Source organism: Aspergillus niger (assembly GCF_000002855.4).
Source record: "Aspergillus niger supercontig An13".
NCBI lineage: Eukaryota > Fungi > Ascomycota > Eurotiomycetes > Eurotiales > Aspergillaceae > Aspergillus > Aspergillus niger.
The window spans coordinates 48,477-73,244 of record NT_166528.1 but is presented as its reverse complement, the minus strand read 5'-3'; the positions used below and the strand labels follow the sequence as shown (position 1 = coordinate 73,244).

The 24,768-nt window shown below is 48.7% G+C and overlaps 9 protein-coding genes across 9 annotated transcripts, besides 1 other annotated feature; 5 read left to right on the top strand and 4 right to left on the bottom strand.

Moving 5' to 3' along the window:
* Positions 1-611: 611 nt before the first annotated feature.
* On the bottom strand, positions 612-3,652 carry An13g00270 (uncharacterized protein; the record flags this gene model as incomplete). Its single annotated transcript, XM_059743772.1, has 3 exons — positions 612-2,813; positions 2,919-3,262; positions 3,358-3,652. The coding sequence occupies 3 exons, from the start codon at positions 3,650-3,652 to the stop codon at positions 612-614; spliced, it is 2,841 nt and encodes a 946-aa protein (XP_059604578.1).
* A 699-nt stretch (positions 3,653-4,351) lies between these two features.
* Positions 4,352-4,490: a repeat region (repetetive DNA).
* Positions 4,491-6,752: 2,262 nt separating this feature from the next.
* Positions 6,753-8,985, bottom strand: An13g00250 (uncharacterized protein; the record flags this gene model as incomplete). Its single annotated transcript, XM_059743771.1, has 6 exons — positions 6,753-7,768; positions 7,929-8,094; positions 8,150-8,683; positions 8,786-8,813; positions 8,885-8,923; positions 8,984-8,985. Coding segments are annotated over 6 exons (1,785 nt in total).
* A 532-nt stretch (positions 8,986-9,517) lies between these two features.
* Positions 9,518-13,054, top strand: An13g00240 (uncharacterized protein; the record flags this gene model as incomplete). The annotated part of the gene is made up of 11 exons (XM_001396128.3): positions 9,518-9,566; positions 9,696-10,609; positions 10,661-10,990; positions 11,042-11,150; positions 11,212-11,286; positions 11,338-11,396; positions 11,458-11,678; positions 11,734-11,780; positions 11,829-11,955; positions 12,009-12,761; positions 12,823-13,054. 11 exons carry the CDS (start codon positions 9,518-9,520, stop codon positions 13,052-13,054), a joined length of 2,916 nt encoding a protein of 971 aa, XP_001396165.3.
* A 688-nt stretch (positions 13,055-13,742) lies between these two features.
* Positions 13,743-14,138, bottom strand: An13g00230 (uncharacterized protein; the record flags this gene model as incomplete). Its single annotated transcript, XM_059743770.1, has 3 exons — positions 13,743-13,834; positions 13,890-13,961; positions 14,039-14,138. 3 exons carry the CDS (start codon positions 14,136-14,138, stop codon positions 13,743-13,745), a joined length of 264 nt encoding a protein of 87 aa, XP_059604576.1.
* A 130-nt stretch (positions 14,139-14,268) lies between these two features.
* Positions 14,269-16,049, top strand: An13g00220 (uncharacterized protein; the record flags this gene model as incomplete). The annotated part of the gene is made up of 2 exons (XM_001396126.3): positions 14,269-14,966; positions 15,032-16,049. The coding sequence occupies 2 exons, from the start codon at positions 14,269-14,271 to the stop codon at positions 16,047-16,049; spliced, it is 1,716 nt and encodes a 571-aa protein (XP_001396163.3).
* A 1,785-nt stretch (positions 16,050-17,834) lies between these two features.
* Positions 17,835-21,570, top strand: An13g00210 (uncharacterized protein; the record flags this gene model as incomplete). The annotated part of the gene is made up of 5 exons (XM_059743769.1): positions 17,835-17,898; positions 18,009-18,157; positions 18,253-19,765; positions 20,026-20,116; positions 20,175-21,570. The coding sequence occupies 5 exons, from the start codon at positions 17,835-17,837 to the stop codon at positions 21,568-21,570; spliced, it is 3,213 nt and encodes a 1,070-aa protein (XP_059604575.1).
* Positions 21,571-22,149: 579 nt separating this feature from the next.
* Positions 22,150-22,773, bottom strand: An13g00200 (hypothetical protein; the record flags this gene model as incomplete). The annotated part of the gene is made up of 3 exons (XM_059743768.1): positions 22,150-22,230; positions 22,284-22,526; positions 22,642-22,773. The coding sequence occupies 3 exons, from the start codon at positions 22,771-22,773 to the stop codon at positions 22,150-22,152; spliced, it is 456 nt and encodes a 151-aa protein (XP_059604574.1).
* Positions 22,774-22,891: 118 nt separating this feature from the next.
* Positions 22,892-23,603, top strand: An13g00190 (hypothetical protein; the record flags this gene model as incomplete). The annotated part of the gene is made up of 4 exons (XM_059743767.1): positions 22,892-23,011; positions 23,100-23,141; positions 23,196-23,456; positions 23,556-23,603. The coding sequence occupies 4 exons, from the start codon at positions 22,892-22,894 to the stop codon at positions 23,601-23,603; spliced, it is 471 nt and encodes a 156-aa protein (XP_059604573.1).
* Positions 23,604-24,113: 510 nt separating this feature from the next.
* On the top strand, positions 24,114-24,703 carry An13g00180 (uncharacterized protein; the record flags this gene model as incomplete). The annotated part of the gene is made up of 3 exons (XM_059743766.1): positions 24,114-24,151; positions 24,235-24,334; positions 24,527-24,703. The coding sequence occupies 3 exons, from the start codon at positions 24,114-24,116 to the stop codon at positions 24,701-24,703; spliced, it is 315 nt and encodes a 104-aa protein (XP_059604572.1).
* Between the last annotated feature and the right edge of the window lie 65 nt (positions 24,704-24,768).

Sequence of the window (24,768 nt, the reverse complement as noted above, 5' to 3'; positions counted from 1 at the left end):
GAACCAAGGCTTCCCCGCAGCAAGTGCAGAATCTCATAGATTCACCTTAGTGATCTGCATAAGATACTCTCAGGTTATTGTATAGATATCAGCTACATGTATTAACTCCCAGAACGTCACCGTAAGTTGTAAGGTTAACTGGCTACACATTGAGTATACAAGACAGAAAATGCATGCACAACTTTGCTAAAGCCATCCAATTACAACCCTCATGGGGTTGGAAATCGTCAATCCGTGAAACGCCTGTCATGGTCCCGCACCCTGCTTTGATAGTGATTAAGAAATTGGGAGATCAGGGAGAGGAAACCCCTCGTATAAACGTAAAAAAAGATCAGGTCATGTCCAAGAAAGTAAAACAACATAGAAAGGAACGGGAAGGAAAATAGAAGACACGCAAGAGGTGAACCCGCCAACAATAATAGGAAATAGCTGGAACAACAATATTCACTGCTCACAAATGCACAAAGTGAGGTATAACTCCTTCAGGTCCCTATAAAGAGCAGAGGACTTTGATGGCAAAAGCACAGCCAAGCAAAAATAAGCGAAAGCATAACATGCACAGGACATGATACCCCTGCTGCGAGGGGGAATTATGTCAATTGACCGCCTGTCTAATGCACAGCATTCAACAGATCTCCAAAGCTCGACGTTTCTTTCTTCATCTTCCAGTTGTTGCGTTTATTTTCTCGTTTCTTCATCATTTCGGCCCAGCCTTCATCATCGTCCTCGTCATCTTGGTCCGCACCAACATTCAGCTTGCTAGCCCTTATTGGTTTGCTATTACTTGGCATGGGACGGTGGCTCATTTGAGACGCCTGTGGCGCCGCCGGAACTGCAGCTGAAAGCGAGGACTTCCGGTTTTCATCACTCCATGACTTCGGTATGGACGGGGAGCCGACATTTCCTAAGTCGGGTTGTATCGTAGAGACGGGTCTGTAACGAGGCGCCAGACCAACATTACTGCGTTCCGATGGTGCAATAGACGGCGCATACCCTTGCCCAGCCGGAGTGCTTGGCCTGAGGCCCCCAGATACATGGGGCATAGCTGCACTATTGAGACGGGAGGAGACATTCGGATCAAGCATGCTTAGCGTCCGCTGATCGCCCGAGTACCCAGCATGGGGGTTATTCATATTGCCAGCTGAGGGCATTGAGGATGGGCGCGCATTCAGGTTGGCACCTAGCGTGGGTGGAGGCCCGCCAGGTGGCATTAGTTGGGTGCTCTGTCCGCCCTGCATGTGAATCATCTGCTGCATCCATTGCATCTGCATCTGCACCATTTGCGTCATCTGCTGAGATAACTCTATCTGCGCCTGTTCAGTCGCGGAGATCGTTGGCTGAACGCCACCGGCATTGGGCGAGCTTAAACTCATCATTGTGTAAGGTCTTGGAATGCCTCTAGGGTGAACAGGCGGCACAGGCATCCCCCCTTGATAGTCGTACATGGCTTGGGTATTAGGGCTACCTCGCCGCATTGCCCTTGCCCGCTCCTCCGTGGCAATGACTCCTACTAGACCTCCGGGCGGTAGCGCAGGCGAAGGTCCGCCATGGACCGATGCTCCTCCTCCCAAGGCCAGAGACTCTCTGTTGGATTGGTTGACCAGACTGGCTCCGAAATAAGGGTCTCGCGGCAAGTTTCGCGCAAAAACAGGCAGGCTTCCACGATTGTTGGGATCCCTTTCTGCAACGGAAGCAGGAGACGGGGAAGACAAGTACGGTTGCTGGAAAGACGCCCGGAGGTTAGGAATGGAGCTAGATGGTGCCAGGCGGCTTGGGGGGCGGTTTCTGTTGGGGAATCCGTGAGCTGCCAGAATTCCCAAAGGAATCTCTTCGTCATCGTCACCATCACTGCTTTTCCCACTCCCCAAGGTAGTTCCAGGTTGTAATAAATTCGGCGCACTCTTACTAGCCTGATCCAATTCGGTTCTCATAGCTGGCGCGGGCGATTCCTGGCCGGTCACCTTCATCATTTGCTGTCGATAAACTGAAAGATGAGCCTCTTGCTTGCGCCGCTGTCTCTCGGCCTCACGGTCTTTCTCCACCTCATCATCGTCATCGTAATCGCTCTCAGCAGAATTCTCACTCTTCGAGGCATCGCTGTTCGACCGTCTGAGCTCTTGCTGCTGACGATAATGTTCGAATTGGGATGGAGTCATGACTTTATTCGTAGAGGAGACCGTTACCGGTTGTGCTTTTTCGTATTGTGCAGCCAAACGGGCATGGGCTGCAATCGACGGATCAAGGTGATCTGATAGCACAGGAGAGCTCAGTGAGTCTTTCTGAATAGATTCCCGGCGATCAGGATGAGAAGAATTTGCCCCAGGTTGGTCAAACAAAGGGCCATCATTTTCCGCATCCGAAGCCCCGTGATCAGCCATAAATGGTACTTGTGAGCTCCTTTTAGAGTACAGAGATTCCATGATTAATTTCGCGTCCTCATCTTCAACAGGTACAGAGTCCCGTCTGTTAGAGTAAACCCCACTTCTCCGTAGACCTTTGTCCGCTGTCGTTCGAGGCTTTGCCAAGGAACGATGGGAGGTAGTAGCCAAAGGCGTAGTACCGGGCAGAGGAATAGATTTGCGCCGGTCTCCAACGGAGACTGGATCGATATTGCGTTGGTATGGTTGTGTTGCCGGTTGTTCATTGGGTGAATCGAGTGTGGTCAGAAGGCCCTCCTCCGAATGTCGGCTATCCCAAGAGTATGGTGATGGCTCAACCTCCCTTGAACGGTCAGTATCAATGGGGGTAGGGCGTGAGACCCTCTCGTCCTTTCGAGGCAAGGCATCTGGTCGGCTAGAAGGTCCGGATGAGTCCTACAGTAGAATTTAGCTTGGCGCTGCAAAAAGGAAGGCTTGGCGATGCAACAAGGAAGGCATGGTATTGAGGTACTGAACACAGAAAGTTAAAATCCAGCTTACCAGGTCTACTGGCTGATCAAGAGAAGCGTCCTTCGACCCATAATAGCGCTTCCCAATATCACCGAACATATTTTGAAAGTCGTCGTCAATTTTTCCAATTCGAAGTTCTGTATCGGGAAGCTTTGGTGGTGTTGCAGTGCTTGACGTGCTTGTTGTCATACCCCTGCTTCTAGAAGGACCCGGTGTAGACGGCTGAGGCGGAGGTGTCGGGGCAGATGCCTTGGAGAATCTTCCGCCGAATGAAAACGTGCGACCAGCTGCGCGAATCGCACCTGACAGAGGAGGGATTGGTATATCGTAGAGGTTCCGAGTGTGTGGCGACTGTGATTCGGGCTGTGGCCCGTCTGTTGAATGGCGTGTTGATGTGCGAGGTCGCGCAGATGATGTACCTTCGAATGTACTTCCACCACCACTCAAGGTCAGCTCAGCCACTCCTTACCGGGATGGGCAAAAGGGGTAAGATATTCATCGGGCGAAAGAGGGGGCTCATACTGATGTCTTGCTGGTTGAGAATTATGCAAAGCAAAGATATTATTGTCATCCTCTGAGGGGGAATCCAAAGGTTGACCTTCGCTTAAGCGCTTTGCCACTAAATTCCCATCGCTGAAAGACTTTTTGTCGCCGGTCGGTCGCTCAAAGACTCGAAATGATGACTGAGTAGGATTTTGCACTTCCTCTAGAGCATTGCTAGACGATTTTCGACGGGCGAAGCCCTTGGGAAGCTTGATTGGCATTGGGCTGAAACCAAGGCGACCACTAGTGACGCCGGAACCACTTTTTAGAGAAATTGAGGGCGCTGCCACCGGCTCCAAAGTCGACGAGAGTCCCAACCCCTTCTCGGCTGCGTTACTCGATTCCCATAAACCGGGATTCCGCGACGGGTGGAGGGAGGGGAGGGGTTATGGGCTTGGAAGATTCTGGGCCTGTCCAATCCGCACGGATTTCGATCGTAGCGGGGCTTCTGGTCAAGAGATTGCCGGGAAATGAAGTGAATGACGTGAATGGGCGAAAATAGCGTCCAGAGAATATTGTGGTGGATAAGGATGCTTTGAGCTCACTCAGGGGGGTCACAGGAGAAGATCGAGAGAATAGGCGAGGTGGCCTGAGAGAAGGTTTCTGATACACCGTATAATCGATCAAGAGCAGCTAGGACCCTCTGATTCACATGCGGCCAGCGGGGCTTAGAGGCTAGCAATTATGATAAATTAAGAAGGGCCATAGGTACGCATCGGTGTGGATTCCGGTCGTTGTTGGCGAGGATGGGGACCTCTCCTCCGATCGGTTTTAGAAGGGTAAATAAAACAAACCCACCCGGGAGACCAGAAGGGGGGCGTGGATGGTGGATAAGTTTGCAATGACAAAGGCGAATTTCCTCTTGTAAGAAACGCCGAACAGAAGCTGCAACAAGAGCAGAGAACAAAAGGAATGAGAGAGAAAGAAAAAAGAAGAAGAAGAAAAAAAAATTAATAATAATGATGATGACGATGATGATAATAATAATAATAATAATAATAATAATAATAATAATAATAATAATAATAATAATAATAATAATAATAATAATAATAATGAGACACAAACGACAACAAGAATAAAAGGGAATCAGGGGAAAAATCCAATAGAGTGGTGGGCAGAATCAGAACACCCAGGGACAACTCGGAAGGGAAAAGGGGGGGCGGGGGAAGGAAAGGAAAAGGGCGCAGATCAGTCGGTAATCTAGTAAGTTTTGATAAAAACGAATGGGAAAGAAAAACTACGCCGGACTAGTTCAGGTTATCTACTTGTTGTTAAGTACATACTAAAAGTAAGCCTGATGCAAATTTGGCGTAAATAGTGATCATACTACTCCGTACTACTAGTGAATAGTACTTCGTAATTGTAACAGTAGTGGTAATAACCATGATTCATAATAATAATAGCAGCGGCGGCAGCCGCTGTAATGCTAACTAACCAGAATGAATAAAGAGGCCCAATTGTTTCATGAAAATGATGGGAGGGAGAAAAGAAAATTTTTTGGAAAAATCCTATCTACCTAAGGAGTAGAAAAGGTTGGTTAGCTTGAAGAGGAATAGAAACAAGCGGCATCCACCCAAGGACCAACCGCTCTTCCAGTCCCAAGACAAACATCTTCCTCCTTCTGTCTTCCACTCTCACTTTCTCTCAGCAGACCCTGGGGAGTGGATGTGGTGGGTGGAGCCCGGCGCGTTAGTCCGGCGGCGAGCAACCCCAAATATAGTATCTCTGACTCTGACTCTGAGTCTTCCGAACTCTGAGCGGTTAGTGAGTGAGCAATGCCAGCCAAAACTCAGTCGGCACCGCCGGTTTGGTTGGTCAGACTATCCCAGATTGAAACCTCTACCTGGTTCAAGACTAATAATAAACTCCTAGTTACTTATGTATGACTATCTACTACGTACTATTAATGCCGCCTAGGTAGCTGACAACCCTGTCTGGCTGGTATCAATCTAGACCCTACAGTTACTAGACAGGTAACGTGTGTTCCTTTGCATTTTAGCCAAACCATCCTGGTGTAGGAGAGGTGCTTGAAAGAAACGGGAAATGTACATTTAACTCTATTTCCTCATGTCTTTTCGCTTCTCCAAAACGCCGAAAGAGGCAGACAGAGAAATCAATGAAAGGTGGGGAGGGAGTTGGTATCAGGCCTAGAACTGGCCGAGGTAGATAAATTGATACGGACACGGTCCGTTCCAAGGCATTCCACCATTCCACCGCCGTCAAATGTCATGTAAGGGGGGCCAACGACTAACCACCGCCATCCGACGTACCACCTGATGGCTAAGGCATTCCTTTCTCGAAGTAGATAACTCTTCTCTTACCGCTCAGCTATTCCCATCCATTCCATCACCTTTCAAATCTTCTTTTTCGGCGGCCCACAGCTAACCTACCTTCTACAATACTCAAGTAAGTACTAGTCGTGCTAATACCGATTTCTACCTGTCAGATTGAACATCTCTCATTGACCAATTTCGACGTTCGGAGGTTGGTTACTCTGCCAGGTAGCCGCCCACAGTCAGCATTACTATAAAGATGCTACTCGATCAAGCTGGGTCATTGAGTGCAATGGTGCTGGTAACTACTTGTGCAGTATTCGCCGTGTCATTGAAGTATCCACTACGTTGATATAATAATAGTCAGTTGACTACTCGTGTGTAATAAATGACTTCAGCCATGACAGTACAAAGTAGAGTGGTCATATCCCTCAGTGACCACTCGATACACCCGTAACTCAGAAGTATATACTGTAGTAATATGTATTGTACTATTCAATAACACATTCCCTTATATCTGCGCTATTATCCCTCCGGAATCTCGTACTTGAAAATCTTGGCCTTGCTAGACTAATCCAGGTGCTTGATCTTTCATAATCTCCGGCCGCATTGTGGGTTGGCATGTCTGCGAGGCTGTAGTTGCCAGTACCCTTTGGTCACATGTAGCTCCCTCCATCTGATTCCATCTTAAGTTGTAGTTGTCTACGGCTCCTTGTAACCGCCCGGGCTTCGGTATTATAAAGACGCAACCAAGCACTTGCCGATTACAATGAATTCCATTCCCCAACCAAGGAAGCTTTTGTGAAACATGGGCCGGAATTGGTTCATTGATACAGCTCGCTATGCCCGTTCCATTGACATGCTCAGTCTACGGAGACCGAAAAACAGCAGGTGTATTTGACTCTATTAAGTCAGAATTCAGCAAACAAAAACTGGAAAGGTAGATGAATTCGACATTCGCGTCGTTATCAAAACGAGTGAGCTGTTCATCCTTCAAGGCATGCAGGGGCGAGGGGTATAGATCATGCAGAGCTTCCAAGCTTATCTAGTAGTGATGGCCCTGAAGAACAATGGGGTCTTGAGCTTTTAATCCGCCAATCAAAGCAACTCCGGCCGGAACCTGAGCATCTCGCAAGTTGAAACAGGCAAAAGCGACCAATTTCTGGAGTTTAGGACAGCACTGAAAGATTCGACCAACAATATAGTCATCGACGACTGTATGGAAGGACACATCTATCTCCTCGAGATTGGGGTATGTTTTCCCGGCCGCAAAGACTTCTTCAAAAGCAGAGCGGGACACGTGGCGACAAGATGCGATGTTTAATTTCTGTAGCCCGGGCCCTGAATGGTTCATGAGAGCCATAAAACCTTGGGATGCAAGGCCAATTGCATCTACAGGTCCGTCAGGGTTCGAATTATCAACGTCTCTCGTAGATGAAAGATCCACAAATTCCAGTGGTGGATTGTCCCAGTCAGTGAAAAGAGTGACGAAGCCTTTGTCACTACACACTGCGTTGTCAGAAAAGCGAAGTTTCGTCAAAGTGCGGCAATTGACATGTATGATATCCAAAAGACGGTCATCTGCGGTAGATAGCCCCTCCAAGGACAACGTCCGCAAGCGTGGGCTGAGTTTTGAAACTGTGTTGAGCAGGATCTCATCACATATTTCTTGAACAAAGTCCAAAGACAAGTGTTGTAAAGATATCAGTTGGGAAATGGCTTGGAGAGAGCGATTGCCCATTTTCCAACACTGCTTCAATTTCAGACGTTGAAGCGATGTGCACTCCCTGCACATCACTTCCACTGTTTCATCATCCAAAGAGGAATCGAGATTGGATAATTTGAGGGATTCCAACTGGGGTCCCAATTTTCGGAACAGCTGCTGCCAACACTCATCTGATATCAAATTTGCGGCATCTAGCTGCAAGCGCTTGATCTTCAAGTTGCGGTCCAATAGGTATTCGACTACCTTATCTTTCAGTTGACCAGCAAAGCGAAAGTTCACGTGATACAGATTGGGCATGAAAGCGAAGATTTTCTCGAAGTCCTGTGTTTCAAGCTCTGTTGCAATTAGCATCCTCATGTCTTGACACATTGGCATGAAGTAGGATTGGAACGAGCTTGGTATCGAAAGTGGCGGGGCAAAGAAGAAAGGCTGGACAAAGCTGGTAGAATCAATCGGAAGGGAGCCAAGGAGGAAGAAATGAAATCCAGAACATACTTGCAGCATCATAGATATCAATAAAATTAAGCTCCGACCGAAGAAATAAATTAAGAGTTCTTGAAGTCAAGACACGCCTCTTGCACAATATCTGACTTAGACGATGAAGCAGTTGCGGGGGCAAATCTCCAAACTCTTCGATATCGTTAATGTTGTCGGCTACTTTCTATAATAGCCGAAGGTTAGCAAAAGGTCATACCATTGATCAAATCCTGACTTACCTTTGTACACATCTCCGCTAAGCTTGGAGCGCCCAATTGAGCAAGCCCATCGAGCAGATTACTTTGCTTCTGGCGACGCCCGCTCCTTGGTCCCCGCCTATTAGCTTTGGGTTTCTTCCCATCATCCGCTAGCTCCTTAGAACATCTTGCACAGAGGAGACCTCCACGGGGACCAGCTTTGCTGTAGGGGGTTACTGTAAAACGTTTACCACAAACCTCACAGTTCTCGAGCTGATATGCAAAGGGCTGAGAATCCTCGCACATCATCTCTCGGACGATATCATCATCATTGTCAGAATCGCCTGTGCCTTGAGCCTTACGACGAGCAAATTCTTTGCTTTTCTTGATCTTCGCGAGGGCGACAGCCTCTTTCCTTTTCCGCTTTTTCTTGTCTGCTGCCGACTCATCCGCATTTTTATATTCATCATCATTGACATGATCAGTTTCTCGTCGTTCAACAGCTGTCTGACGTTCAAATTGCCTTAACCGTGTGAGGTGGTCTTGCTGAATCTGAGCAGCAGAGATGTTGTTCGACTGTAGATTATCATAAGCTCGTCAGTGGTGGGGCTTCCAGGGGAATCCGCAAATGGCCGGTGGAACAGCGGAAGCAGGAACAGGCAGGAACTGTTCACTTACAGCCAAGAAATCGGTCAAGGCAGAGTGCCTAAATAGTAGTGGCATTAGTAAAGGCTGTGGATGATGACAGGGGAAAGATAGAATCTATCGAGAACATACGGGCCCCTGATCTGATTCCTTGTTTGCCTTCTGTTTGCCCTGAAATTCTGTTGTCAATGACCGATATATATATCTTCAACGCTGAATCGAAACACAAACATTTTTGACAGACTTGATATGATATCAAATCGTAAATGATTATAGCTGATGAAGCGAATCTTTTACTGGAAGGCGTCAAGGTGGCGACACTTGCAGGTCACAGGAACCCGTGGTGATTTCGCGTTCCACTTAACGCGAGAAGTCGACGGGCGGGCTTATCGGCTTCGTGTTCGGCCAAGGGGGAAAGATAACAATTAAATTTAAAAGCCAGATTGAGGCCAGGCAACAGTCAGCAAAACGATGATTTGGTGCCTAAAGTTGCTCCATCAAATGGCTAGATCGATGCAGTGAAACCTTTTTTGGGAGCAAAGAAAATTTTTTCCCTCGCCCCAAAGTCCCATCATCCTGGCGCTTTATTCCGATAACCGCGGCCAAGGTACGGAGTACACAACCTCCCCTAGCTAGACATCCCCGGGTGGCGCTGCATCGACCGTTTGCCTCACTTTTCGCCAGATACATCTGTGACAACCATCCAGTAATCTCCAGCTCATAGTGGTTAGCCCTCACAAACATTCGGTCACTTGGTTCACCGTAATGGAGAGGAAATCATCAAATACGAGGAGGGGAATCACTCCACTAGCCGGTGAGGTCTCTTTGTCGTCTCCCAAAGGCACAACGACGCTAAAAAGAAATATTTACATTCCCCAAATGAGAATATCACAAATCAATCGGAATTTTCATTAGCAATGACTGACATTTTGAGCACTACCAGATACCTCGTCCGTACCTAGACGAACCTCTGCGAGACTCGCTAGAGCATCCTCAGCAGCTTATGCTGGGACCCCGAACATTTCAGAAAATGCAGGTGATGCCATAGGCCGGAAGCCTACGGTGGAAGAAGGGATGTCTTATAGGAATAGACCATACTCTATCGAAGTTGCAATACCTTTGAGGAGACCTCCGGTGTCATCTTCCTCTGTTTCTCCTCTTCCAACCGAAGATGTATCTGGCGATGAGGATATAACACCTGCATACAGTACTCCAGCAACCAGTATAGCCGTCACACCTGTGGAATCAGATACAAATCGACCGAGAAAGAGGGTTAGCGCCTCTACACGTGCCCAGGAATTACGATCGAGTGCTATGTCTTTACATGCACCACGAGGATCAAAGAGGTCACCAGCAGCACTATCCATAAGCCATCCCACATTGCAAGATTCTGATGCAGTATTGGCCCAGCATCTTCAAGCTCAAGAATATCAAGAACCACCTTTTAAGTTACGAAGGACTTCGAGACGGCTTCAATCCAGAATGAAAGACTCGGCTGAAGAAGATAGTGTCATCGGGCTCGATTCTGACCACGATGCATATGAGGATCTATTTAAAGGACCGATTTCTTCGCACGGGGTAAGAAGGTCTCTTCGATCAGCTAACAAGAGTAGTCTTCGCCAGATATCCCCTATTGATATGGACGATAGCGGATCAGACGACGATCAGCTAACTGACATTGAATCGGTCTCTTCTGTATCTTCCTCAAATGAGGATGAACTTCTAATCCCACGAAGGCGCTCCAGGATTGGAAATACGCGGAATGCTAGAGGCGGAGCCGCCACACGAGGGATTCCACGCAGAGCGGGCAGAAATTCTCGCTCAGAGCCAGCAGAGACGGAAAGGAGGGGGTACCGTGTATGTTTCTCATCTTGGGCTATCTTGCGCTATGTCTGACGAAGCATGCAGGCTCTTAGAGAAAGACAAAAACTCGAAAGGCAGCACCCATGCGTCATCACAATGTGGGATGATTTGCAAAACACTCCTCCGATAAAGCCGGTAAGGGCAGAGCAGCCTCAGGGTATATCGAGAACACTCAAGTCATTCCAGCTTGAAGGCCTGAGTTGGATGATTCAACAAGAAAAATCACATTACAAAGGAGGATTGCTGGGAGACGAGATGGGCATGGGCAAAACAATCCAGGCCGTGTCCCTTCTTATGTCTGATTACCCCATTGGTAGGCCATCGCTTGTCGTTGTTCCTCCAGTTGCTTTAATGCAATGGCAATCAGAGATCAAAGTATGCCCGTTAAAATCCTAAAGTCGTAGTATCGCTAATGCATTGGACTAGGCATATACGAACGGCCAATTGAATGTGCTCATCTACCACAATTCGAATTCGAAGGTCAAAACTCTCACAAAGGAGGATCTTCTGGCTTATGATGTGATAATGATTTCTTGTACGGTGGCCCTAAGGAAATGAGTCACGGGCCCTAAGAACTGACATGACATAAATTTCAGATTCTGGTCTCGAATCAATTCACCGCAAAGAGCTGAAAGGGTGGAATCGCAATGTTGGACTCATCCAGGAGAACAGTAAGAGGTCATGTTGTTGACCTAGAAGACGGTCTATGCTAACCAGGAAAGGCGTCATTCATTCTATTCATTATCACCGCTTGATCCTGGATGAAGCGCATAGCATCAAGGTATAGTTGGCCTCTCTTTTACGATGCCGTGTTATCAAGCATTGACAGCCGAGGTCTGTAGCAACGTACAACTAGTGTCGCCCGTGCATGCTTTGCACTGAAAGCAAACTACAAATGGTGTCTGTCGGGTACCCCTGTCCAGAATCGGATTGGGGAGTTCTTTTCTCTCCTTCGCTTTCTGGATGTCCGACCATTTGCCTGCTACTTTTGCAAGCAGTGCCAGTGCCAGCAGCTCCACTGGTCACAGGATGCAGCAAAAAAATGCACTGAGTGCGGGCATAGGTACGGTCCTTCATCACATACCATGGGCAAGTAGCTAATGTCTTCACTTATATAGTGGGTTCAGCCATGTTTCAATATTCAACCAGGAAATCTTGAATCCTAGTAAGTTGTGTTTCAATGTACGCCGAGACCTCACTAACACTCCGGGAGTCACTGAAAGGGATAATCCGGACGCCCGCAAGGAAGCATTGTCGAAGCTACGCCTTATAACTGATAGGATCATGCTACGGCGAGTAAAACGAGATCACACGTCTTCGATGGAGCTTCCACCAAAGCGGTTCGTAACCTCTCCGCCTAGGTGTACTAAAAACAATATTAACGTTATTACAGTGTTATTCTCCATAACGAATTCTTTGGAGAGATTGAACGTGATTTCTCCCAGAGCATTATGACCAACACGACGAGGCAGTTTGATACGTATGTAAGCCGTGGTGTCATGTTGAACAACTACGCAAACATCTTCGGCCTTATCATGCAGATGCGCCAGGTTGCGAATCACCCAGATCTCATTCTGAAAAAACACGCAGAAACCGGGCAAAACGTACTTGTATGCTGCATTTGCGACGAACCGGCGGAAGAAGCAATTCGTTCCCGTTGTCATCATGAGTTTTGCCGAAAATGCGCCAAAGACTATGTTAGGTCGTTCGATGTGGGCTCAATCGTCGATTGCCCTCGGTGCCACATCCCTTTGTCAATCGATTTCGAACAACCTGACATTGAGCAAGAGGAAGAGTGCATCAAGCAGAATTCCATCATCAACCGGATCCGCATGGAGGACTGGACATCGTCAACCAAAATTGAGATGCTTGTTTACGAGCTCTATAAATTGAGAAGCAAGAAGCAGACACTGAAGTCAATTGTCTTCTCCCAGTTCACCTCGATGCTACAACTTGTGGAATGGCGTCTACGTCGAGCTGGTTTCAACACCGTCATGCTCGATGGCACTATGACGCCAGCACAACGCCAAAATTCTATTGAATACTTTATGAACAATGTCGATGTCGAAGTGTTTCTGGTTTCCCTCAAGGCCGGCGGTGTGGCTTTGAACCTAACCGAGGCCTCGAGAGTTTTTATCGTTGACCCGTAAGTGGCATTGACTAACAACGGAAACGAATGTCTCCCTCACTAACTCTACTGGTGCTAGGTGGTGGAACCCAGCTGCTGAATGGCAGAGTGCAGACCGGTGCCATCGCATCGGCCAGCGCCGACCTTGTGTCATAACTCGCTTGTGCATTGAAGATTCGGTAGAATCTCGAATTGTTCTGCTACAAGAAAAGAAGGCCAACCTGATCAACGGTACCATCAACAAAGATCAAGGAGAAGCTTTAGAGAAGCTTACCCCGGAAGACATGCAATTCTTGTTCAGAGGATCTTAGGTTAGGTCAGGCAAAGGAGGGGTAGAGAAAAGAAGGGGAACGAGTGCCTAAGAGATATAGCTAAGTAAGTTAGTTAAGAAAACAGAACAGAGGGGCATAAGTGGAGGGCAGTGACTAGATCATAGCGGGGGTTATTTTTGTGATTTTTGGGAATTTAAATAACTGGGACGGCGTTCTTGGAGTTGGGAGACGGGAGAGAGAGGGAGGGAGGGTCCAGGTACGATTTCGGATCTCATATCTTAATGAAGTCTACATTACGCTCTGGAGCCTCGGTATATACTCTACGCAGGTAAAGAAAAAAGAAAAAGAAAAAGAGCAGGAGGGGCTCCAGTACGAGTAGGTTTTTTTTTATTAATTTTTTTTTTTTTTTTTTTTTTCTTTTCTTCTTTTCTTAGTACGAGAATTTTAGCTTCGGGATCCCCCTGGGGGTCAACCAAACAATCTCTTCTGCAGAGCATTTTGCCTTGAACTCTCCGTGGTCGTCGTTCTATTCTAAGTACTCCGTACCACATGCTGGTTGGTACTTTTCGTGTCTCCTCTTACGTACCTCCCTTGCACAAACATCCCTGTAGGGCGCTGAAATGATGTCAGACAAACCACTTGAAGGGCCTCTGAGATAGATGGAGGGGCCTCCAACCTGCTTTTTAGTCTTTTTGAATGCGCTCTCTTCTCCTTCCTATTCTCTGCCCTATCCGTCGGGGTCCGCGTGTTCCGCCATCGTCATAGCCGCCCTCCGGCCAAAGCTACGGAACTGCCTTAGCCTTGCAAGGCTTGCGTAGACTCATAACTTCCAATCTCCATCCCGTGGGGTTAGACTAGGGGGCATGCCAAGCACCATTGGATCTCTCTCCCTCTTCCCCATTTCCAGTCCGGGATGTGTGGATCGCAATTTTTATCACTTGGGGCTCTCCATTATCACTGACATCAATAGGGGGGGTTATTTCGATTTAAACCTGCCGATCGTCTGATATCCGTCCTATTTACTTTGGCCACTACGCGACAGACAGCCCGTCCGCTGATCGCAAAACCTCGCACAGGCAACAACCATAGTAACTACTGAGGAGCGACAACGACCACCCACCATCATTGCCACCACTCTTGGCCCCCAAATCATGGAAGACCCCCAACCGCGAACACGGCGACGGCATCCAGTCGATAAATATGGCCCAAAGTTCTATGACAAGTCCGAGCACATGCAGGGTCGGGCTGCCGCTATGAAGGCTGCTCTGAGTGGTGACGACCCGTCTCGGTCAGAGCCTGCTGGGGGGTTCGATAGCACTCCGTACCCCTATGCACCACCCGGCTATACACTGAAGTTCACCTTCCATCGTGGAGTCAACCTTCCTTGCGCAGACTTTGGTACATTTTCTTCCGACCCTTATGTTCTCGCCCAATTGATTGTCGACCTACCCCAACGCCACAAGCAGGACCCCGTTATGTCCTTCCGAACACCAACTGTGCGCAAAAATCGAGATCCGGAATGGAACAGTGAATGGATCGTTGCCAATGTCCCGGCCTCGGGTTTCCATCTGAAATGTCATGTGTACGATGAAGACGCTGCGGACCATGACGACAAACTCGGTAACGCTTATGTCGACGTGGATTCGGTCAATGGACAGTGGCCCGGCATAAAGGAGCAGAGCATTCGCCTGAAGAAGCGCATGGGCAGCAAGCGGGTCTACTTGTTCGGTAACATCGCTGCGCTGGCGTCGCGACGTCTAGATGTGCAGTCGCATATAGTAATCAGCGTTCAGTGCTTAGGGAAGACACCAGGAGATGAAGGGGCTCATATGTATACCATTGGACCAAACTACTGGTTCAAGCATTTTTCTCCGCTCATTGGGAGGATAGCCGGCACTAAAGATAAGGTCCAAAGTCAGCGTGATGAGAAGAAGACCATTACTCGCTATAAGTTCGTTCCTCGCCCTGCCCTAAAATCTTTGAAGAAAATGATACGCTTACAGTCTCTCTGTTCAGTTTTCAGGCAATCCAAATACAGCTCCAGGGCCCTGTGCCTACCGCGCTCTATCATCGTTATGTCGAATTCAAGCCGTTTGTAGCCGGGATGTTCACGTCACACAGTCTTCGTGGAAGGATACTCAATCGAGCGCTGCATCATCAACACGAACGTATCTACAACTTTGACAAGACCACCCTCAGTGGACAGTTTTCTTCCCCTTGTACCGAGCTCACGCAGAAGTTTCTTGAATTTGTGCACTACGCTCAGGGCGGGAGGATCTTTACATATGTCATCACCCTAGACGGGCAATTGCGCTTCACGGAAACAGGGAAGGAATTCGGAATTGATTTGCTGAGTAAACACACGATGCATAGTGATGTATCGATTTATATTGCATACTCTGGTGAGTTCTTCTTGCGTCGCCTGAAGCATCGCCATCCCCGACACCCGGAAACAATTCAGCATTCGGAAACACACTACTCCGGTGATGAGTCGCTGGTAGAACCAGAGATATCAACTGATCCGGCCGACTATGAACTTTTCATCGACAATGATAGCGGAACTTATCGTCCCAATGGCGAATACCTACCCCTGTTGAAACAGCTCATCTCCACCAATCTACCAGGTCTTCACGTGACTACACTTGATTGCAAGAACGATGCAGAGCGGATGGAGGTTCTGAAGAATGAGCAGAGGGAGTTCAAGAAGAACGAGGGCAATCATATGATCTTCCTCCAGCGCAGCAATAGCTCTTCGCTTTCTATATCCAGTTCAGATGAAGACGAGTTGAATGAGCGCAGTGAGTCGCAGCCTCATAATAGGGACGGCTTTGCGCAAAAGGTACACGATATGCGAGACATGAAGGGTCAAATGATGAAATGGGCCCAGGCAGACAACCACGGCAATCCAGATGAGACTGAGAGTCGATCTGGGCGTCAGAGGACTGCGGCAGCGCACAGCTCAGGAGCATCAAACCCCGCCGTGGAGAATGGCTTGGGTGAAAGCACAGCCACTTTCGCTGACGGCCGAATTTAGCTTCCATTCATGCTCAACTTGGGCTTTTGTGGAGTTTATTAATTCTTCCATATCCTACCTACATCAACAACTTACCTATATCCTCAGGGAGTTCACCCTACCTCACGTGGTGAAAGACCTCGTCCTAATATGCTTCCATGGATGACCTTACGTTTTTCCTTTTATTTTATTTTTAATTTCATTTCTTTTCAATTTTTTCTTTTTCTATTCTTATTTTTTTACCTTTACTCCATCCCGAGTATCATTACTGACGATAACTTGTAATACGCCGGTGCAGCTGGTTTTTGTGTCGATAGGCCCCAGAACTTCAGATTACGGGGGTTATTATTCAAATGGTATGGAATAATGCTGAGTGAGGGGGTCTCCGTGCCTCTTACCTTTTTTGTAATACTCATCACTGCCTACATTAGCCGTCAAACCTGGGACTGGTTGTTAATAGATGCGTGGCCCAAAGTAGGGCTACATATCACGAAGATGAGAGCTGGACAGATGAGCCCGTGTGTAGGTTATAGCTTGTGTGATGGTGGGTATCGTGGACCAGGTTACTTATAATGTATGTAGTTGGTAAAAAAGGTAATAGATCACGAGTCAGATCAACACACCCCCACAGTTGGGGGAAAGGAACACGAGCCAATCTCGGCCCCAGTGCATGGTCCTCTCTACTAGTTATCTATCTGCTGCTAGTATTCTGCACAGCATAGATTTTAGTTGTGAGGTGTCAGATGGTAACGCCGCGGACGTATGTAGATAGTTATAGTTGTGTTTACATAGTAAAACTTATCTATTCACTAAAAAGAGGGGACGAGAAGAACAGAAAAGAGGGGAAAAGAAATTAAGAAAATGTCATCCATTTAAACACGGGGCGGTGTCACAGTTATGTGGTATAATGCAGTAAGTTACGAGATCTCTTTTTTGTTTTTTTTTTTCGCAATGTAGAATAGAAAAGATGTTCGGATCGGATCAATGATGTTACATACATACATACATACATACATACATACATACACACATACATACACACATACATACGTACATACCTCAGGCTTTCCAGCCCCGATTTTCAGCCCCCCTGGCTCTAACTATCCTATCTACTAGTAGTTAGTTCTCCTCTCCCTCTCCGTCTTCTCTCCTACAGCCCGCCTGTTTCATCCGTCTTACATACACCCCAAAAGGTGAACTAAAGCTAACTAAGTCAACAAGCCAAAACTACTTCCCTCCTCCCGCTACTAATAATAATGATGACCATGTTTCTTACTGCGACGCCGTAATAAAGCGATCGTACACGTTGTCGCTTTCACTCCTTCATTCTTCCTTGCTCTTCCATCAATCGACATACTTTCATCCAAATCCAATTCAATTCAATCCAATCCTAATAGTAATTTATTCTCTCGCTGAGGGTCATCCGGGCTAATTACCGCCAACGAGACCTCCCCCGTTCCTGCCCCCGCTTGTCGCCCTTATTGATTTCCGCCCGCGACCACCTGATACTCCCTCCTCCTGACTCCCGCATATTCTCCCTCTGAATCTCCTCCCCGACCCTCTTCGCGCTCCAATCTGCGGCCAACCGCTTGACTACGGCCTCCCTGGCGATCGCATTTGTGCCTGGATGACGACCAGTAGTTTACTGAGTGGTCCGTTTACCGCCGCATTTTCATCAGGCCGGCCTCTGATCCGACTGCGGGCACGCTGACTGTCGATGGTGACCTTCAACTGCCCCGGTCACGTCTCTGACCTCTCTCCCGCGTGGTAATTCGATCTCCATAGCAAAGCCCCAGCAACTTCACCATGGGCAATGTTGGAAGCCGTCTAGATGACTCTGGGAACTTGTACTTCAAGGATCAGACAAGGTGTAAGTTTCTGTCTACGCGGCGCTAATGCCAAATGCTCGTGCCCTTGATATTGTCCCTGTTCTTGTCTTTGCCCTTGACTCCTCCTTCTCTTTCTCTCGTTGCTAACCAGATATCCGCCTACTAGTCACAATCGCTTCCGTGACCATAACGAATTCCAAACGGCGCGTGCTATTAAGCCTTGTTCCGAACGCGTTCCCCGCTACGAGATATACTGCCAAGCGTGAGACCGGCGACGACAGCCCAATAGAATATATACAGGTAATTAGCTGGATCCCGCCTGAGACCGTCGCCATTGCTTTGCGCCTGTCATGTCCTGTCAGTAACTAACCACTGCTCTCGTCGATTATTATTAGGATCCCGATGTTTCGCCGTCTGCCCCTGTCCCCACCTTCCTCCTGCGATTAAACAACGAAGACGAGTTGAATTTCAAATTCACATTCATCTTGAGACAGACACAGACGGGAAACGCTGCGAATTCAACCGTCAACGGCGTCTCAACATCATTGCCCGAAGTTGCCGACACGGTGCTTACAGGCCTTACGTTTGCGCATGCGCCCAACTCACGAGAACTGGACAACTTGATCACCAGAGAATTCCATGCCAACCCTAACTTGCAGAATAATTCAAATGTACAGCTAGTCGGAGACTACTCTACCGCGGGTAGTCCTTCGGTTCAGTTTGACTGGTCCTGGAAATGGAAGCCCCCCAAAGTGGTAGAAGATAAGGGAGGTGGTTGGAGGAACAGCTGCAGCTTTCTAGATTATGATCAAAGAGCGAATCGGTTGAACACTCTTGCTCACTTCTCGTTTTGGGTGCATAATACAATACGCTCGCTTCCAAGCCCGCAAGTTTCCTCGCCAAATTTGGAAGTTAACGTCCCTTTCCGCAATCGCATTCCCTCGTCACAGTCCGTTCTCTCCCATTCCAGCGACGCGGACGCCGCTTCCAATCCCCAGAATGTCCCTGTTACACCCCCGGAAGCTGGTGATACATCGGCCACATTGCCCCACGTCTCAGCACCGCCTCCGCCTGTCAAAGTCGACCTTCCTCATTCGCGTCCTGGCGAGGACATGAGCGTGGTTGAGGATGGTCCGTTATTCCGGGCTACGATGAAAGCCCTGGAACAGAAGACAGGGAACATGCGTGCTAAGATAAAGAAGGTCCTCAAGAAAGCTGAAGCCGCTCAGCAGGCACAGACTGCCTGTAACGAAGCTGTGGAAGCCTTCCTCTCCGCATTAAAAGAGGCCTCAACCTCTAACGCGAACGCCATACAGCCTGCGCTTGATCATTACTTTGAGAGAACTGCAGTGCAAATATTGAATTACGAACGCTTGAATACCATTCAGCTTCAGAGACTTGTCATAGAACCGTTGGTTAAGCTATACAACAATGACATCAAACAGGCGGAGGCGAAGAAGAAGGAATTCGAGGAAGAGAGCAGAGATTACTACGCCTATGTTAGCCGCTATCTCGGTCAACGCCAGGATTCGTTGAAGGAAAAGAAGCGAGTGGAAAGTGATTCCAAGTATCAGGCAAAGCGACGCAACTTCGAGTTGAAGCGTTTCGACTACTCGTCCTTCATGCAGGATCTCCATGGTGGCCGTAAGGAGCAGGAGGTTCTCTCCCACCTTACTAAGTATGCAGACACTCAGGCGAAGAGTTTCCTGGCAGCCGCCAAGCAGGTTGATGATATGGTTCCTCAGCTTGATGCTCTTATCCATGAGGTGAATCAAGCCGATAAGGAATTCCAGTTTCAACGCACAGAAAGGGAAGAAAAGCGAAGGAATCTGGAGAAAAGCAGCAACATGTATATCGAGCCTGACTCTCTAGCCAATGCGGGTGCATCATCGGTACATTCAGGAAATGGTGGCGGCAACCCAAAGTCTGAGATCGAGCTCGGACGTGCAGATAGCACAGGATCTCAACTGCGAGGTGTTATCAGCAACAGTTCTTCGATTTTGCCGCAAACCAGCTCCGGCAACCATCCAGGCGGTCCCTCGATGCTCGCTTCTACGAGTAATTCAACCGGTATGCATCCTTTGGTGTCTCTCTGAGGCGTGCACCCTTTTTATTTTGTTTTTTTTTGAGTCGCGTTTTACTATGATCACTGACCGGTACCGTCACAGGCCAGCAGAGGAAGGAAGGCTTACTCTGGGCACTGTCTCGCCCAGGGTCTCATATTGACCCTAAGGGAATAAACAAGCAGGCTTGGCATAAGTAAGCTTGTCCCCTATTCCAGCAAACTCGGGCTTCCAAACTGATTTTTGGCTCTTAGGTTCTGGATCGTATTAGATCAGGGGAAGCTCTCGGAGTATAGCAATTGGAAACAGAAACTGGACTTGCACATGGATCCTATCGACCTGCGAATGGCTTCCGTGCGAGAAGCCCGAAATGCGGAGCGCCGATTCTGTTTCGAGGTCATCACACCGCAGTACAAGCGCATCTATCAAGCAACATCAGAGGAAGATATGGCCAATTGGATTCGAGCAATCAACAATGCTCTGCAGAGCGCCGTTGAGGGCCGCGGCATGTCTCCACCCCCAGTCTCGTCCGGCAATGACAACACATCCATTGGCCGCGATATTGGCTCAGTACTCACTGGAAAGAGTACTTCGTACTCTGTCCAACATTCCCATTCAACAGGGTCTAACAACAGTGTCACCCGTCGTACAACTGTGGGTGCGAGACCAAGCTACGTACGCGGTGACGGTCTCGGTTTCGAGGAAAATCCTTCGAAATTGCTTCAAACCATCCGAGACGCAGACCAGGGCAACAATTGGTGTGCAGACTGCGGGTCTACATCCAAGGTTGAATGGGTCTCAATCAACCTGGGGATTGTGCTCTGCATCGAGTGCAGTGGTATCCACCGGTCACTTGGAACTCACATTTCCAAGATTCGTTCGCTTACACTGGATGTCAACTCCTTCTCCAATGATATCGTTGAAATTCTGTTGCAGATTGGTAACCGTGTCAGCAATATGATTTGGGAGGCAACCCTCGATCAGGCTCAAAAGCCGGTGGCGGCTTCTACTCGTGAGCAGCGGCTCAAGTTCATCACCGCCAAGTACAGTGAACGGGCGTTTGTTCAGCCACTTCCATCTCCCTTGTCGCGTTTCACTACCTCAGACGAGACTCTTCTGGCTGCGATTAAAAGGAATGACATTCAGGGCGTGCTATATGGAATTGCCCTTCGTGCCAATGTGAACATCACCGATCGCTCTCGCAGCACTCATGCCATTTTTCTTGCTTTAGCCGCAGCGGATCCAGCATCGCCTGGTGCGGCCTCAAACCTCTCGGTCAAACCCAGCGGGGCGCCTACAGTGAAGGCCATCCCATTCCCTATCGCAGAGCTACTGGTCCAGAACGGGGCCGAGATTCCCTCGCAACCTCCTCCCATCCCTCTTTCATCGGCCGCTCAGTTATATCTGAGCCAAAGAACCGCCAGAGTATCTGCTTACGGCTCGCCTCCGGCTGCGCCGTCACCTGGGAAAGCTACCCCCGATTCTCTCGGTTCAGTACCTGCAATTCGAGGCGCAGGGAATGACCATGTCATTCCGACACCCCAAGCGCCGAGCTCTTTAGACAGTAAGGAGCGCGAGAAACTACAGAAAAGGGGCAGTGCTGGGGCCAGGTTTGCTGGAAAGGTTGCTTCCTTGGGAATTGACCGCTAGCAAGTCCTCGCCGTGAGTGCTATTCTTACTTTATATCATGAGCCCTTTCTCCCAGGCATGTTGGTGGGGCTATTCCTTAATAGTAATTATAACGAAGCTCAAGTAGATACGATGTGATGTTGAAACTCTTGTTTGAGACGTTTTCAGTCTGCATAGCTGCCGGCGGACAGTATGCTCTTGTCGGTATGCAATATACTACACTTAGTCTTTCTGTCACTTTCTGTGGATATGTTCTCCCTGACGCATGGGGCGTACCCCTGGTCTTACTTCCTTTCTCTCCCACCACTATCCACTGTGCTTCCCTTCCATCTTCTTCTTTCTCTCGGACCCTTTTTCGTTCCACCCAACCTTCATTTTGCAGGCTGGCCATCGCCTTTGGTCAGCTGATACCCCTTTTCATCTTCGAAGTGCTGCGTAAACTCGAGCAAGATCCGGCTGGCCCGGCATCGTACGCTCATGTTCGAGCTCTTCAACCACCTAGAACCAGAATCTGTTCTGCTATGCTGATAACAATGAGCATCCATGTTGTATATGAGCCTCTAGACATTAATGCCGAGTATACACCGGAGTAGCCAAGATCTAATCTCCGTCAGGCTTGTAGAAGAAAGTTCGCAGCGTGCCCGTCATTGACCATGGCTCGTAAGGAACGTGAGAGTAACCCTCCCAATGAGAAACTAGATGGAGAGCGGTCCTCTCGCCTCTCAATATCCCACGCACGGGGTGGACTTCGCCATGCGGCCACCATATTTAGAGGGTGAGGCCAATTGGCGCTCGTCCTTTGGATGGGTGGAAGGCCGGACGGCCGAATCCAACGCCATCGAGAATGAAGTGGCACAAAAACACGGCAAATCGGTAGAACATGGTGAGCAGAACATTATGCGACGTAAAACGAAGGCTAAGACATCGGCTGAGAAAGAACCTATCGCATCATGACTACACACAGTAGCAGTGGAGCCCTTACCCATGAGAGAAAACTGCGCACTCGAATCTGTAAATTGGGAATTCTGGTTGAACAGGGGGTGGTAATCAGCTGGCACAGCCTCTGCAATGTGCTTTGCCACCGTAGTTGACCTGTGTTCTTCGGTGTGACTGGTATCCGACAGGATGAGGATGATCCTCCTGTCTGGCGGTCCTGGCGGATGAAGGGACACATGCCGCCGCCGAGCCGAGTTGATAAGCGCGCATGATGTCGGCGACAGGCATCACTATCTGACCCCCCTCGTGCGAATCACAGAGCCATCGACGGCCCCATTGGACGATCGCAGTAGCTCTACACAAGCCACCGCAGCGCCGAATACCTTAAAGGGGATGAGCTGGCGAGATGGCGTTTCCCGTTTGTGGAGACCAGCCTGGGACTTCGTGCTATGGGGTGGTGCACGCAGATACTAGCGAAATTGGAGACGGCATCCATGCTGGTGGCAGAAGTCAGCGATGGATCTGGGTGTGCTGTGTACCACAATCAGACCTTCCATCCTAAGGCTCGGATCGGATGCGGTCATGCATATTCAGGGCCATGTATATGGATTTAGTCGGGCGACGATGAAATTGATGAGCGGATCGTTCGTCCCGTGGTAAGATTGTGTAGTCTTTTTCCCGGTACCAATTGGTGGGTTATTCATAGTCAGACAGAGGTACCGGCGCCGTGGCTGTATGGATCCCACATCCATTTTCTCATTTTCCCAATGCTCGAATCAACAGAGGCCGTAGAGGAGGGGGTACGAGAAGGCTGGAGGATGCGAGGTGTTCGCGGCCCCATTCAAGAGCATTCGATGACGTCATATTCATTAGCTTTCGGCGTGGCGTTCAAGAGGGCAGCCGCGGTGGAAAGAAACGGACGATCGCGGTCAATCATTTCCTTCGATGAGATTCCAAAACCCCCTCACCTGGTCGGGAATGATCTCGAGATCTGAATTGGGGCAAAGACGAAATGAATTGGGGTGGAGGGGGAGCTTGTTTGGATGGTCCGTGGTTTGCAAGCCGTGCAGGGGGGTGGGCAGCAGGAGAGCTCCTTTGTGGTGTGTGCTTTTGGATAATGCATTCAAGTCAGTCAGTCTACGCGCACACACACGCAGCACACAAACACACACACACACACACACACACACACACACACACACACACACACACACACATCCATTTACCCACTTGGCTAGTCCCATGTCAATCCCCGCCATGATGGAGTGGTTTCCACCTGTCTGTCTCCTCTTGGGTGGCAAATTCCATTCCACTTTTAACCCCCCCTTTCTGAGAGGGAGTTTGATCGATCATGCCATACGGTGTACATTATGTGCAGGAATCACACTCACTGTTGAGACCGTTGTATACCCATCGCATCATCATCCACCACCCATACTTCCATAGCAAGGTACCAGGCACAGTCGACAGAATGGGGCCGCATCGAGATTGAATGGGTCCGTGCTAATGCAACAGGAGTTAGTGCATAGCTCGAAATTGGCCTGGGATGGGCCGAATGGTTCCATCTATCTGGTGGTTTATGGCAGTGATAGTCGTGACAGTTCACAACTTCGAATAGCGGGAACAGAATGATAGCCGAGACGGATGAAGAATCCGCATACTCTAAGTGGGTGCAGTCCCTGTGTTGCGTATCTCAAACCCTTTCTCTAGCAGACTGATCAAATACCAAAAATGGGGAGAGGGCATTAGGACCTTCACATCCTGGGTGGGTGCATTACCTGGCTGGAGCATGCATGATGGCTCTGCAAAGCTGGCCGAAGAAGCATGCTTAGTGATTACACAGCTTAAAGTGAACGAGCCAATGGCTTAGTGAAGGGTGACACTGTGTGAAACCTATAGTAAAATTCCTAGTGACTAATATTCCCTTTTGTTTGCCCTGTTTTTTCGCCCTTTTCTCTCCCTGAAGGCTCGAGGCTAATCGTAGCAAAGTAGCTAGGTATTTAGGGGCGGCTGCTGATTTGCCGTTGTTGAAATGTTTGAGGCTGTTGGGGAGGTTCTGGAACGCTCGATTCTCGGGAATATCTCCCACATCAGAAGGGCGTCGACTATGGATTACTGGGCATTCGCTGGCGAAGGGAATGTGTGGTTTCCACTGGAACTGGGGATTCTCTCTACTAGAAAAAGAGTATTCTATACTAGCGATACTACGCCTATCTAGTAATTGAGGTGGTTATCATGTGTAAATCGTTACGAGACGAGATACCCTGTGGTACGTATCAAATA